At 52.2% G+C, this 15,636-nt stretch overlaps 5 protein-coding genes across 5 annotated transcripts; 2 read left to right on the forward strand and 3 right to left on the reverse strand.

Annotated features, from left to right (window-relative positions):
- Positions 1–543: 543 nt before the first annotated feature.
- On the forward strand, positions 544–2,961 carry ALTATR162_LOCUS733 (uncharacterized protein; the record flags this gene model as incomplete). Its single annotated transcript, XM_043308327.1, has 3 exons — positions 544–1,078; positions 1,140–1,887; positions 1,977–2,961. 3 exons carry the CDS (start codon positions 544–546, stop codon positions 2,959–2,961), a joined length of 2,268 nt encoding a protein of 755 aa, XP_043164262.1.
- Positions 2,962–5,606: 2,645 nt separating this feature from the next.
- Positions 5,607–8,824, reverse strand: ALTATR162_LOCUS734 (uncharacterized protein; the record flags this gene model as incomplete). The annotated part of the gene is made up of 3 exons (XM_043308328.1): positions 5,607–8,403; positions 8,460–8,675; positions 8,730–8,824. 3 exons carry the CDS (start codon positions 8,822–8,824, stop codon positions 5,607–5,609), a joined length of 3,108 nt encoding a protein of 1,035 aa, XP_043164263.1.
- A 360-nt stretch (positions 8,825–9,184) lies between these two features.
- Positions 9,185–10,894, forward strand: ALTATR162_LOCUS735 (uncharacterized protein; the record flags this gene model as incomplete). Its single annotated transcript, XM_043308329.1, has 2 exons — positions 9,185–9,355; positions 9,443–10,894. 2 exons carry the CDS (start codon positions 9,185–9,187, stop codon positions 10,892–10,894), a joined length of 1,623 nt encoding a protein of 540 aa, XP_043164264.1.
- A 181-nt stretch (positions 10,895–11,075) lies between these two features.
- Positions 11,076–12,803, reverse strand: ALTATR162_LOCUS736 (uncharacterized protein; the record flags this gene model as incomplete). Its single annotated transcript, XM_043308330.1, has 1 exon — positions 11,076–12,803. The coding sequence occupies one exon, from the start codon at positions 12,801–12,803 to the stop codon at positions 11,076–11,078; it is 1,728 nt and encodes a 575-aa protein (XP_043164265.1).
- A 300-nt stretch (positions 12,804–13,103) lies between these two features.
- On the reverse strand, positions 13,104–15,190 carry ALTATR162_LOCUS737 (uncharacterized protein; the record flags this gene model as incomplete). Its single annotated transcript, XM_043308331.1, has 3 exons — positions 13,104–14,302; positions 14,350–15,087; positions 15,139–15,190. The coding sequence occupies 3 exons, from the start codon at positions 15,188–15,190 to the stop codon at positions 13,104–13,106; spliced, it is 1,989 nt and encodes a 662-aa protein (XP_043164266.1).
- Between the last annotated feature and the right edge of the window lie 446 nt (positions 15,191–15,636).

A 15,636-nucleotide genomic window follows, 5' to 3' on the forward strand; every position in this document is an offset into this window, starting at 1 on the left:
TGTCACCTCCAGCGGACATAGCATCAGAATCATACCAGAAACTGTGTGCATATAACACCAAAATCATACAGCGGATCGTTCGGTAACTGCTCGCGTTCGCTACTGCCGTTAGCTTGCTGACTGCGCAGATGCCGATGACTGTTGCGTATATACGATGTGGCGGCAATATGGCACACCTTAATACATATCGAACCCCGAACTCCAGCAATACGAAAACCTACATCTCAGGCTATTGTAGCTGCAATGGCGCTCACTCAGGGTCGCGGGTCGCGGGTCGCGGGGTACGGGAAGTTAGATCTGTGGACCCACAGCCGGCCTTCGGCTCCACGCTCATCTCCCGTACCTTGTGTAACGCAGACTGAGAGTGAAGCAGTATATGTGAGACTCTTCGTGGGGCATGTCAGTACATCATCAAGCGCCTGTCACTTCCATCTTGAGTGAGATAGGGAGCGCGAGTCAAGTTTTGTGATTACCTGCGTCTCACTCTCAACATCACTCTCAACATCCCACATAAACATCATCAAACTCCAAAAGACCTACAACATGGCACACATCGGAGCGCTTCCCCAAATCCACCGTTACATCACCACCCACAATGAGAAGGGCAAAGCAGTCTTCAGCAAAGCCTTCAATGAGGAGAGCAAGATGAAAGCCAACGATGACGGCATCGCGTTTGCTCTCAGCTTCACCACCAAAGGCTTCCCCGTCGATATGAATGACGACCAGGACCTTGACGTGTACGGCAATTATCTCAAGGACGCCCCGGGCCTCGTCGTGTCCGGTGGCACAGTTCTCCGTCATGTCGATATCCCTCCTGACACAGCGTGCACGATGCACCGGACTGTGAGCTTAGACTACGGGTGTGTACTCGAGGGCGAGGTCGAATGTCTGCTAGACAGCGGGGAGAAGCGGTTGATGAAGCGGGGAGATGTTGCGATTCAGCGCGGGACTATGCACCAGTGGATCAACCACAGCAAGACCGACTGGACGCGCATGTTGTTTGTTTTGCAGGAATCGAAGCCCCTGAAGCTCTCGGGTGAGACGGTCGGTGAGGAGCTTGCTGGTATGGCTGGTGTGCGTCCGTCAGACTGAGTGTTGTGTGTCCATGGAGTTTGGGACGGGTTACTATCGATTAGCAGCGGCTGCCAAGCCAGCTAGTACTCAATCTGATTACTCCCCACGTGCTCCACTCTTGCTCTTCACTGTAGCATTTGCAACAAACGCAAAGGGCAGTCCTTTTGAAGTTCACCTATCATGGTCACGCTATGCCAACACTGATCGTGACATTTACACCAAACCTGGCGGCTGCACCCGTACTCGAACAATACTAAGCAACCCTTGCAAGAAAGCCATTGTCCCCGCCAGCCATTCACAGATGCCCAGTCGCGTACCATTCCAATCCAAACGCCACAACGTGCATGTAAAGAAGATGGCTATTCCACTACGTTCTGCTGCTCAAGCTTCTTCTTCTCGCTTGGAAGAAATTATTCCCGGATCAGAACGTATTGAGGAGCTTTCAGACGAAGAGCTTGAGAGCGATTACGAAGACATGGGAACTGCTACCACGGAAGAGCAAGCAAACATTGCTTATCTAGAGAGTATAAGGGCGCCTATCAAAGACTCACTTGTGACGGACACGTCGGAAACCGATGCTGAAACCGCCAAAGTCATCTTACCTTATCTGGAGGGCAACCCGAACAACTTTTCATTGAATGCTTTCGGCATACCAAACTTGCAGCGACCAAAGCACGATTATTTCTTGAGAGAACAGCTTGGGGACTATCCTGCGCGTGCTGCTGGATTGGACGCTGCGCGACCATGGCTCTTATATTGGTCTCTGCAAGGCTTGACCGCTATGGGCTCCGACATAACTAGCTACGACAAAACGTATGTCATATCCAATCTACTTAATGCTTCATCTTCTAAAAATACGCACGATGCATGAGCTTATTAGCACATGTGCTAACGTTGCATAGAGTACCACACACGTTTTCTCTAGCTCAACATCCAGATGGAGGATTCGGAGGTGGCTACGGTCAGTATGGCCATCTTGCTTGCACATATGCTGCAACGCTATCACTCGCTACGGTCGGTGGAACCAGAGCATACGAGACCATCAATCGCAAAGCCCTCTGGCACTTCTTGGGCCGGATGAAGCAAGCAGACGGAGGCTTTACCATGTGCCAGGGCGGCGAAGAAGATATTCGAGGTGCCTTTTGTGCCATGGTCGTGCTGTCTCTTACCAACCTCCCTCTTGAGCTTCCACCTGATGCACCAGTACGGAAACAAGGCTTTACCAGCTTCACGGATGGTCTTGGTGAGTGGATCTCGAAATGCCAATCTTGGGACGGCGGTATCTCAGCGACGCCTGGAAACGAGGCCCACGGGGCTTACGCATTCTGTGGTTTGGGCTGTCTTGCTATACTAGGGCCACCAAAAGAGACATTACACAAGTACTTGGACGTCAATCTTCTGACATACTGGCTGTCATCCCGCCAATGCACACCAGAGGGTGGATACAATGGCCGCACAAACAAGCTCGTGGACGGCTGCTATTCTCAGTGGGTGGGGGGATGCTGGTCTATCGTCGAAGCCGCAACCACAACAGGAATCTGGAATCGGGGAGCACTTGGGCGTTATATTCTAGCCGCATGTCAAGAGAAGAGGGGTGGGCTAAGAGACAAGCCTGGAAAGGGCCCTGACGCATACCATACATGCTACAATTTGGCTGGACTAAGTGCGGCACAGCACAAGTATGTCTACGACGAGAACGTAAACAAGACTTTGGGCACCGGCAACTATGGCGCACCTTTCCACTGGAAGACAGAGGGACGTTACGATGGCGAAGATATCGTTTGGGACGACGCTGATGCTGTGAGGGCAGTGCACCCTGTGTTCGTCATTCCTTTCATGGCGGTGTATGAAACCCGGAAATACTTTGAGGATAAGGAGGGGTTCTGAGCATGTCAATACTGCTGTTACAATTTGGGAGATCGGCGTAGTACATATCCACCCCAGCGTATGCCACACTACAGACCGACATAGCAGGCTTGGGTTCCATTGTAACTGTTGCCTTCTCTGCTGGACAAATTTCAAAAGAAGTATTCATATTGTTAATCAGACCTGAGAAAGGCTCTCATACCAAAGCCGCTTACTACCCACAGCACCACGCAGTATTTCCATGACGCCCAAACACTGTAAATATGACACCCAAACTCCATCACAAAGCAGCCATAGCTATGACCACGATGACTACCTCTAGAAACTCCATATATATAGCCATCTTTACACGTCCCTCAAGCTCTTAATTCGGACACCAAAGCCCGTTCGCCTTCCTACCATTTGCCTACTCTAAAATCTTCAACTGCCCAGCGCCAATATCATAGATGAGACCATGAAGCGACAACCCTCGTTCAGCGATAGCTCTTTTGATAGCAGGATGCTGCTTCAACACCTCAATAGACTGCTGAACATTAAGCTCCGCAACACGAGCGGATCGCGCATCGTCATTCGGCAGTTTCTCCAACTCGACTTTGTTCTTACGACGGAGCCTGTGTTGGTCCTCGTCAGTAACATCCAAGCATTCTGATCCCGCGAAAACACCCGTTCGCACGACTTCACATCTCCACCCTAAACCACACATGCAGGAGGAGAAAAGAAGGGAAACTCACTCTCGAACCGGATGTAACCACGTATTCAGCGTCGTGCCCAAATCTACATCACTCAACGCCGCATTCGCACCTCCACATTTTGTATGTCCGCATACCACCACTTTGTTGACTTTTAGATGCGTGACTGCGTATTCGACTACACTCGCCGCGTTTAGGTCATCCTCATGCACCGTATTCGCGATATTGCGGTGGACGAATATCTCCCCTGGCTTGCAGTGACACACTGTTGTTTCCGGTATGCGACTATCTGCACAACCGATCCATAGAATCTCTGGTGCCTGGCCTTGTGCGAGGAGCGTGAAGGCGTTGGGATCACGCGCGGTAGTACGTTTTTGGTAGGCGAGGTTGCCGGCGAGGATGTGGTCGAGGGGATCTATAGTAAAAGTGGACTGATTAGTGGTGTCATGTTTGCGGATGGTGGTGTGAGATTTGCATGCTGGTAAGGGATCTGATCCTTGTGCGGAGGATCTGCGCTGGGGGCAATGCGACAGGAAGGTGGGCCATTGGGGTTATGTATAAAGTTCAGAGTAGCCCCAGTGATTTGGAGGCTTCTTGATGCCTCTTTTGCATGTCTCTCGGTTGCGCATACGGGTTTTGGAAAGTACGCAAGCGTATGGAGAAAGAGTGCGTACCGATGTAAGTTGCCATTTGGGGTTGTGGAAGCTGTCAGCGAGTCTATACCTGGATCCTTCTATATTCAGCACAAAATGTATGTCGAGCCTTCTCGGTGTTTTTCTACGGCAAGTAGTTATACAAAGATGAAAGAGCAGGAATTGAAGGTGGGATATCAACCAAGATTGCCTTCAATTGTCGCAACAGTATGTCCCCCTTCTCCGGCTGACCCCAGGTCGCACACGGGGGTAGGGTGCGCAAACGCTCTCACGGCATGCGACGCCATGTAGATGCACCCCCTCTTTCGTTATCTAGCTGACGTATGAGTGCCTTCGTCATAACTATTAGAGCCATACAAACGCGCTGTATTGAGCACACGAGGAAGGTGCGCAGGAAGAGAGCGGTATCCAGGTAGCGAACCATACTTCCCATTTGATCTTACCACATATTCGACTAGAAACCTTAGAGGACTCATCTACGGTACCCAACAAGATCCCACATCCCTCGAGAAGAAGACGATGCCAATCGAGCTCCCCACATCTGCCGTCGTAAAACCCAGCCCGCCGAGAAACGCCTCCATGCAGTGAAGCACTATGAAGCAATCTTAACGGGCTTAGTCGTGCTCAGCATTACCGGTCCCTCACTTAGAGTCTCACCCAGCCGCATCTTGCTCTCACTGTCAACCTCTCGGCATGTCTTTTGGCCTTCTTAGACGCGCGTGTGGAATTTGGTCTTGATTAGTGGGACATGTCTCATGCTCCCGTCTCGCGGGATTGAATACATGATGGTAGGAGGGGTCAGCGGCGGGAATGTCAGCGTGCGACAATAACTAGTCAGCCACGCGCCCAGGGCTTGAATGTTGCAAGACTATTATCGCGATTGCGACATCTATCATTCACTAGTAGAAATGACTTTGGGCCGGGAGCTGTGAGAAAAGTTATATTCCATTCAATAGTTGTGTTAGATATACGTCGAATGTACAAATTCAAAGCTCTCCTCATACTAGAATATTCTATGTCTTTGTAACCGAAGTATGGCATAGACGCTAAGCATATGTCGTGACACGAGACGATGAGCTTGCTAAAAAAGATGGGAGATGTGAACTCGTTCGAAGTAATAGGTAATAAGCACATACGTACCCGACCCATACTTCAGCCACTACGGTATCGTAGAACTAGGAAGATATCTAAGTGTACAGCCCCTTGCGTACATGTTGTAAACTCCAAACACACCGTATCGCTCGTACAGACGAAAAGTAAGCGCTCTTTTGCAGGATCATCAACGCCATTCTGTGAAACAATGTCTCGCAAACACATATTACATCTAGCCACCACCCTCAGCCACGGCCTTCAACAGCCCACCGATGTAATTCCTGAGAGTAAGGTTATGACTCGCCGTGAAGGCGATCTGGTCTCGTAGAGGGGCGAAGACACGGGGCACCCATCCGGCGTTCTTCGCCTCTTCTTCTTCCTTCTCCTCGTTTTCTCGTCTTTGCTCGGCCGCTGCATCGCTGAGACGGGGCTTCTTGCCGCCAGCTGTGGCTCGTCTCGCGGCTTCGGGACTCCCCTCGCTGGCACTGAATGTCCGCTTGTGAGCCGGAGATGATGGAGACGTGGTATCGATGACAGAAGTCGGCGGCGGGATCTTGTTGAGTTGGCGAGCGAGGTTACGAAGTACGAGAACGGCGGACAGAGGAAGGCCAGCGGCGTCGTTGGTATCATCGGTCACGGTGTTGTAGTAGCGGAAGTTGGGCGCTGCCTGTGCTCCTGTCCCGTCGTCTCGACCTCCGCCATATCTGCTCGCAGAGCTGGTCGACGAACTTTGATGTCGTCCGCCCATGCCCAAGCTACCTAACCCAACAGGTTGTGCGAACTGAGGCTGGAAATTCTCATGCCGTGCTTGTGCGGAAGAAGTCAAGGGCCGTGACTCCGAAGGCGTGCGGTTATGTTTTGCATGTATGGCCTGCTTGATACTAGTATCAGGCAAATGCGTCTTGACATGCTGTCCAGCTTCGAACGCAGATTCTGTGCCGTCAGGGGAGAATCGTGTGCAGCCACCCCAGTGACAGTAGTATTTCGTCGGTAGGCCGGCGGAACCATTCTCGATCTCCATAATGTCCTTGATGTCCAGCTTTGGCTCAAGCAACCACTGTCCGGTTTCCTGGTCGCGAGGAACTTGGAGATGGACACTCACAACGTGTTCCCACATGGAGCGCGCACCAGAAGCGAACTCGCCACACTCGATGTTCGCGGTCGAATGTTTTGAGTCGGCATGACCGTCTAAGAGGCTCGGTGGATGCCAGCAACAGCGCATATACGGCCTCTTGGTGCTTGGGTCGACTGGTACGGATCGTGGTCGTATGCCTCGAATGGTATACTTTGGCTGCCCACCCACGGTCAACACTTGAGCGGAGGCACCGCCGAACGTCGTTGATACGTTTGTGATGAAATCTTTCGCTGGCATAAGCGCTTTGAAGGAAGCCGGGTTATTCGTCATGTGTTCCGAAAAGGCTGCGTTGTATGCTGACCATAGCTGAATCTGTGTGATCTCGCCTGCTGTGTCCTCTTCGAAACACGTCTTGAGCCACTGTGAGCTTCGTTCTGGCTCATCAAGAGTGACGAGATGATCAATTATAGCAGATGACAACTTCGGCGCGTTCTCTGGAGGTGCAGAGGTCTTCGCAGTCTTCGCAGCACTTCTTCGTTCTTCGTAAGCGATTGCACCATACTGCAGTAGGCGCACCAGTTGCTTTATCACGCCTTCGATGTCAACTTCGTGTACAAGCATCTCGACGTTATCGGGGAAGCCAGTAAATAGATAGAGGAAGTCCAAGCATGCTATGCGGAGGTCCTCATCTTCTACTAACAGCCAGTCACATATCGACTTGAGAGTCCTGACTGGTACGTCCGAAAGCTTGTTGGTAGCCTCTAGATTCATTGCTATCCGGGCAAGTGCTCTTAACGAGGTGATAATGCGGCCACGGTCGTCTGAGTCGACTTGAGCTAGCAAAGAGCGATATAGCGGGCTTTGTGAGTCCAATATCCAGTACTTGGTCAACTGTTCGGCGATTTCCAGGGCGTAGTGTTGCAGTTCTACAACAGTAGAGTGGTGTGGTAGGTTGAGTGCGATGACAATCATGTCTTGGATAGAGGGCACAGAAGCCGCGAATATGGCATTCTCTTTCAACATCACCATGTTCCGGATGATCAACGCAGCTTCGTTGATCATGTTGAGGGCCTTTGCGGACTGCTCGGGAAGGAGGTCATCTTGCATGTCGAGCGTGCGGAGAGACTTGATGCGCTGCAGTAAGTCGCGGGTGCCAGAGAGTCCGTTCAGTGTTTGCGGCTGGTTGAAGTCCTCTTCGACATATGAGATATCCCAACTCACGTCAAAGAACAGCGCGGATACATCGATGACCTTGGCAATAAGCGCTTCCGCGAGCCCTGGGAACTGATCGAAGCGGTATTTGTCTCCTCGCTCGTGCGAGATCTTTACCAAGTGATGTAACGCGTATGCCTCCTCTTCGGGCTCCTTTGACCGTAGCGCATTCAAAGCGCGAATGTAGATGCTGGGTCCCGGGAAACCAGTACCAGGCAACATCATGCCCTTGAGCGGCACTGGTCTATTCTTCTTGTTAAGGATGTACTTCTTGCGCGACTGTATGTATGTATCGAGAGAGTTGGACGGGGTAACGACAGGCTTCATGGTGGCTGGTACGGCAGTTCGTGGCTCGTAGTTCGCGATCGTCATGGCTGCTCCGCTAGTCCCGTAGCCATTGGTTTGCGATGAGGTCAGATGGCCTGTCGACTGGCGCGTCTGTCGGGTTGAAGACTCGGGCTGGAAGAGCACACGCTGCGGCGGCGCATGGCGGAGGGATCTCGTCGACCGCCCAACGCTACCAGGTTCGTCCACGTCCATCTTGTCGTCTTTTGGTGTCTTCTCAACGTCGTCAGAGTCGTCAGAGTCTTCCTCTCCCCTCAATCGCTCTGCCTCTCGGTTGCTGGGTGGGAAGAAGTTGTCAACGGTCCGGTTTAGGAGGTCTCCGCCCTTAGCAGACACGTTCTCGAGGATTTCGGGCGGCGGCGGTTCGCGCTTGTGGACGGTAGATATCTCGTAGGCGCTAAAGCAGGCATCAGCAGTTGCGAGGCGCAAAGTTCCCTTCCACCATTCACGTACGCAAGGTTCTTGTAGTAGGCCGTCTTGACCAGAAAGGCCTGGGTTGTTATGCTAGGGCTCTTGGGAAGGAACTCAGTCGCGATTTTCCGCCACGCAAGCTTATTGTTTTTGGTATCTGAAACCCTATCGTAGCCTCCCTCTTCATTAACGCGTTTGTAGAGTCGCAAAAGGTCAATGTGTCGGCTCCCAACTTTGGGTTCGCGGTCCAGAACAGTGCTACACGTCGGGTCAATATGCGCTCATTGCGGTGCCACAAGGAAGGAAACCCACCCTCGCTTTTCGTGGTACTCGGCCAAAGTATTCAGGAAGTCTTCATATTCTTGGGTGCGCTCGACGGATGATTCTTCTGGTTTGTTTGGGGCCATGTTGCGGCTGTCGCATTTACTCGGAACTGCTCGGACACTGATCGCGACGCATGCGTGATTTCAGCTGTGTGCCTGGCACAATGGTGGATTTGCTCGTGAATGCGCGGCGCGCGTCGGTCGCGATGATGGATGGGCGAACACCAGAACTCCAGAATGCACCAAGTCCCTCGCGTTGACCCGCACGGACCATATCATGTGACTGGCATGGCCGGTTGCGACTTCCCTAGGTCTCCTCCGAACAACTCTCACATTTCCTCAGCACTTGAGCGTACGGGGGCCTTCATTACGACATGGCTCACAGCATATCTAACACCAAGTGCAAGCTGATTGATCTCGACTAACAAGCAGCCAGCACTAACCATGATGTTCTCACTTCCGCTCACAACTCTGTCAACAGCCCAGGACACCGATGCCAGTGAACAGAGCTTCAACTGGCAGAAAGAGACCAACGATCTCACACTGGTCATCGATAGTTATGGCGCACGCGGTGGCTTTCAGCTCCTGAAAGTGGCTCAAGGTTCGCAGATTCGGGTACGGTGCATGCATAACCCATGCCTCAACAACTCGAGCTGACAAACTGTTTCAAATGATGTGATGGCTAACCACTATTTTCCATAGCAAACTATCGAGATTGAGAGACTGATCAACCAAGGAAACCAGATGACTCGTCTAACTCAGGAACGTGGAGTGCAGATGCAGACCGATCAGCTACCCATCACCGCCATCGTGCGCTGCCCCCTGCTGGCCATACGATGGCAAGTATCCAACAACAAGCTCAGACGTATTCAGATGAGGCTTAAGTCGGATAAAGATTTCGATACTTTATTCAACCACCTCCTTCAACTTGGTCTCTACATGAGTGGAACAAAGGGAGCCCTGCCCCAGTCAACGCCAACAGTTCCGTCGCCATCTCCCGCGCGAGCGTTATCCTCTAGACCAAGCCTGACCGTTGTCACATACTCTGAGCAGCCCGATAGGGGCCCTGTCGCAGGTGGACTATCGTGTCCTCCATCACGACTGGCGGAGATATCCAGTCGACCCTATACGAGCCATAACGCGTCTTCTACTCCAGATTCCCAGCTACAAGGAGCGCCGTACACTCGTCCAGTATCTGCCACTCCAGGCTATGCTAGCGGAGAGGGCAACATATCAGCTTCCTTTTTAAGTCCTCTTGCTCCTCCTGTGTTCTTCGCTCGACCCACCTCAGCTACCTCGGATATCTTGGGGCGCTCGCATCTTGACTCTCCATATGCGTCAGACCAGCATATGCCGACAATTGAAGGGTCCCCTTGTACATCCACTGAACGACCAAGCACTGCTATGCTCTTCAACCGTCCCAACAGCGCCAACCGCCCTGCTAGTGCTAATCGTCCTGATAGCGTTGAGACACTACCACCTAGACGAGAGCTTCCTTTCTCGCGCTTATCGTCACCTCGCTCCTCGGGAAGTGATAGCATGCGACCGTCAACCGGCACGATGGGTCCACCCCCCTTGCCAGCACGTGTAGCCAGCGGCCGACCTAGTTCCAGTCGAAGCCCAAACAGCAAGGAGATAGAGCTTCCTCCTTTACCTCAGCCCACCGTTATCAGTAAGACTGCCCGTGGTAAGCAAGTGATGCAGCAGCCTCCTCACACGCCGAATCAAGATCAATACAGCCCCCAGCGCGCTAAGACGTCTCCGCATCAAGGTGTCGAGAGCCAGTCGCCTTTGACATCGTCTCCCGTTTCCTCTCCACTGTCGTTCAGAAAGTTGAGCTCAACTGCCCTACCTACTCCATTCGGCTCGCTCAGCAATACTGCCCAGAAAACTCATCATCCCATGTCGCACAATGCTGCCGATACACCACCTACATCTGTCGCTAGCCACCGTGGTGCAACTGTGTCCTATATGGGCTCCGCGATTGGTATGCACGGCAATGACGGCTTGGCAGCATATGCGTTGCAGTCTGATGAGGAACGCAGGGAGGCGCTGAATGAGTTCGTCTATCGCCACCTCGAAAGCGAAGACTTCCTTACGCTCGTTCAAGACATGGAGACAGCATGGGCGAGGGTCGCACTGGGTATGCAATGAAAAGTCTCTTGGCTTATGGATTATCTGCCCTGGAGCATGTGATGGAACAAGAATCTCACTGAAGCCCTATGAAATGATATGATATCAGATGGAAGGGAGATGAGTGGGTACATAGATGGAAGGGAAGAACTCTTCATAGCTAAGTCTATTATGCAGCCGCGTAATAGCGTCCACATTTACTTCAATGTCTGCTCCCTTGCTCACCAACAACATAGCCCCTTGCAATCCCACTTCTACCCTCTTCCATCTTGGCCGCCCTCGCACCACCAGTGCCATCTTCTCCATTGTCTGCGTCGCGGTAGTCGGTGCCGAGACCCTGCCACGTTCTGTTCGAGCGCAAGTACTCAGCACCCGGTGAAGCCACACCTCCCACGGCTGCAATATCGCCATTCGCTCGTTTCGTTAGTGCCGAACTAGACGACACCGGGTTACCATTGACAGCCTTTGGAGTGGCAGTCGAGCGCATAGGTCTCGCATGCGACACATAGCGACCAGTTCTAAGATCGAACTCAGGAGGCGCAGATTCCTCTTCAGAATCATAGTCTCCATTCATGTCCGCTTCCTCTTTCATATCTTTCCCATTACCCATCGCTTCTTCATCACCATCAGTCCTCCCCCCATCCTTAACCTCCTCATCGAGGACCTTTTGGAAGTCACCCTCCCAAGCTCCTGTCCACACCCTCTCCTCGTCGCCCTGCAATGCCACCTTGAGTTCCCACGGCGTGATCATCGGCCGCCAGAAGTCTCTGCTTTCAATTAAACTGCTCTCCCAACAGCCGATCACTACCCAGCCGCCCACTTCACTGAAGTTGGCTACCTTAGCCGCGTTGACTTTGCCTACGACAAAAGTGTAGTACTTCTTGCCTGCTGCCGTGATTTGCCTTTGTACGTGGGAGAGTATGTGCATGTAGTTCTTCACGGAGAGAGTGTTGATCAGGATGCCGAAGATGGGCGTTGTAGAGAGAGAGGTAAGCAGGGCGTAGCGGCGACGGAGGGTTTGTGCGGTACTAGCGAGCGAAGCGGTAGGTGTTACGGAGGAGTTGCTCTCTGTGGGGTAGATATGTATGGAGGCGACGCGGGAGGAGAGGGTGAGGAGGAGAGAGGCTGGTGGGTCGGAAATGTGGAATAGCGCATAGTCGCGGAGGGCATCGTCTGTTTCTGCTGCTTCGGATGGTATCGTCCGGTTTGGGAGTGGCGAGGAAGGGTTGTGGACGATTTCTGTAGCGTGTAGACCCGTGTAGCCGTCATCACATAAGCGTTTGTAGAGGGTGGGGACGTGGTGTGAGTATGGTATGTCTGCCATGAGTATGATCTTTGCCGCTTTTTCTGGGTATGTTTCCTTGAACGTCGTGACTACTGAGTCGAGATCTAGCGATCGTTCCGTAAAGACGTATATGACCGGTAGTCTTGAAGGAGGTGATAGACACGAGCGGCCATAATGCACAACGACGTCCGCATCGACGTGCTCTGCAGCAACCTCGTCCACGCAGCACGCACCGTACGAAGTGTCGCCCAGTATAAACAGGCTCTCCCGATTGCTCCCTTCCTCGGATATCGTAGCCTTGTCCAGGTCTGCGATGAGTTCCTCTGCTATTGTCGCACCATTTGCATGTCCGTTTGTTTCTTGCTTTCCATTCAGCGCCTTCCTTTCCTTGCCCAGTCCTCGACTCAGCTGCTCATACACTCTCGGCGCATCGGTAAGCATGTGATCTGGAAATTGCAGCGCGATCCTTTTCCATCTTCCCTCCCGTATCTCCTTAACCGTCCGCTCGATTTCGTATGTGAGCGTGATCTGCTCATCTGAAAGTCTGACTAGACTCGACGTGTCTACGGCGGGCGTGGGGTCTTCGAATATGTGTGTATCAGGCGTAGAGAGTACGGGCGCGCTTTCGAGGGATGGGACGGCCATCGCGTGTGTTGATCGCTTGTGGGCTGGTTGGTGCTTGAGGCGTGGCGGGGTTGTAACTTTTTTTGACGGCTGGCGACTGGCGGGGCACACGCCTCGGTCATGCAGGGATCCCAGGGACAGGGAGCCATAGAGCCGCAATGCATGGTATGGTAATGCAACACATCTGATAGGCGAAGGGCGATCGAGAGATTCAATATGCGTGTAATGACTTAATTACTATCTACAAAAGAGAGGTGGTATCATTTTGTACCCGCGCCAAACCCAATCCCTATATCACAAAAAAACAAACTAGAACACAAATCACATCATTAGGTATCCAGATACTGCCGCTGCCAGGGCAAGACCGAGGGCGTTCGGTACGAACTTTCCTACACCACTGTCCTTTTCGGTAGTGCCGAGTTGTCCAACGATCAACTCGGGAGTGTAAGGCTGTGAAGTCTCCACCGTGGTACCGTTCCAGCAGTAGTCAGTGAAGCACTGCTGGCACACTTGTGGGATAGCCTCGCCGTTGCGCTCCAAGCTTCTGGAGAGAATGGCGCATCCAACGCAAGTAGGCCAGTTCGAAGCACCCTCACGTGTGGAGTTACCCTGAGTGACGACATCGTAACCGTTCTCGATCATACCGTTGCGCTCTTCAATGGTATAGTCGAGCTTTCCAAAGGTCGATTGGTTGGACCAAAAGACGTACGGGGCGTTGGGAAGGTAAACAACAAGAGGAGGGATGTTGTCACCTGTAGTGACGTTGCTACTGTTGCAACCAAAGAATGCTGGGCGACTGTTCATTCCCAGAGCAACAAAGGTATCCTGTCCGGGGATGTAGGGGAACGAGGTTCTGTTCATGAGGGTTCCACTCGCACGCTCATATGTTGCTACTAATGAAGTGCCGTTTGGCCAGTTTTGCGATGGGTCGTCCTCGTCGACGGTGTCACCGGAGGAGTCAATGGCAAAAATGACATCGACCTGGCGGATGGGCTGAATGACCGGGTTGAAAGGAATATTTTGACCATCCTCACCACCGTCAACGAGAGTAAGGCGCTCCCTATCAGCACTAGGGTTCGTCTCGTTGTGATAGTGGTAGAAAGGGTTTGGCGAATAATCGGCGATATCGTCACCGTCTTCACCGATACCCTGCAGTATGTTCGATACAAAGTTCAGAAGAATCTGGGGGATGTCCTGGAAGGTGTTAAGAGTGAGGAAGATCTGGTTAAACAGGGAACTGCTGGTTCCCATGACAAAGCCTAGATTATCGAATCCGGCAACACAGCCCTGGTCTTGGGCAAGCGAACTCTCGCTGAAGTTTGAACCAATGTACTTCAAAGGAGCAAAGCCATAGGTTGTAGGATCGAAGGAGCCCATCTCGAACGGGTTGAACTCAAAGTTGGTAGCATTCAGAGAGATAATAAGGTCCCCAGGTGAACGCTCATCCGCTACGAGGATAGGCATTGGTGCATTTCCGGACGAAAAGTCTTGATCGTCCGCTATAGAAGAGAAGGTATAGGCTGTGCGGGTTAGCTTATGAAAATCAACGATGTGACGATGAGCATACCTGGGGCTCCATCACTGGCGTTGATAAGCTGGAAAGAGAGTCCGCGGCCATAAACATCCGTGATCGACGTGTTGAAGTCACCAGCCGTTGAATCGGACTTCTCTCTAGTCGTGCTGACCAGGTTCTCAAAGTACTGCGCAGTCGAAAGCAGTTGAATTCCTTTCGTAGGAGGTCCCTTGAAAAGCGAGTTCTGGAATTGCCAAATTGACGAGTCTTCGCCTCGGTTGATGATGGCCTCAACTGAAGTAAAGTTGTTGGCGTAGATGCTGCCAATCATCCAACCTCCACCAGATAACGCCGAAACATATGTGGCTGCCTGCAATATTCCTCCCAAATGCCCTGTGCTCGTCGAATTCGATGTTCGGCTGTCAAACGCCGCTAGAGCACCTGCACCGTTCAACAGGGCTCGGTATCCTCCACCAGAGAATGAGATCGCGATGTTCGGTAAGGCAGTAGTGTTGTCGCTGTGGTTATCGATGTATTGTCCAACGTCGAAGCCCTCAATATTGACACGCGTAAGAAATTCGCGCATAGGTTGCACTGTGTTCGGTCTCCTTTTCTGGAGCCAGTCCGTCTCTTGCTGAGAAAGCCTGTCGGCGGATCGAATACTCGGGCGCGTAGACGGGCAATCGACTTCGGCTGGCGCATAGCCATTGGGAGCCTGAGGCGTGGCACGCCTCCATGTATCTATCGCATTGGGAGGGGCGACTCTGGCTTCTCGAGGAACAAGGGCAGATGCTGTACATGCGTCAGTAATGTCCCTGCAGGAACCCGAGGCGCATCACTTACAGCTCGCTAAGCTAGTCAATGCCGAGGCAGACAAAACAGACGTATACTTCATCCTAACGATGGGATGGAAGGAAAAGGAGGGTAAGAGAGCTGAGAAGACGCGAAATGAATCGCCAACGAATGTGGAAACATAGCAATGTTAAATGATGCGATCAATGCTGACGGGAGGCAGCGGAATGACCCACTGCACAGGCGGCTATGCTTCGCACCATACGCCCGGAAGAGCTAGGAGGATCTGACCTCATAGGCGTGCCACTAGGCATGCCACTCGTCGTGGCTGAAGGCCCTGACGATCAAACTTTATTTTTAGTCCCATCTTTTGTATTGATGTTTTGGCCTTGTCTTGTCTGGCTTACAATGCGGTGTCGTATGCTCGCATGAGCCACTTTATCTTCAGCTGTCATCGATCTTTCACAGGGCTTCTTCGTTTGTAGCGCCTGCTTACACCGTCTTCTTGCTCTAGTCCTCATCTCAGCGCTCAGGGTATTGTTGTGGCGC

The sequence above is a fragment of the Alternaria atra genome (assembly GCF_907166805.1).
Source record: "Alternaria atra isolate CS162 genome assembly, contig: 21, whole genome shotgun sequence".
Lineage (NCBI taxonomy): Eukaryota > Fungi > Ascomycota > Dothideomycetes > Pleosporales > Pleosporaceae > Alternaria > Alternaria atra.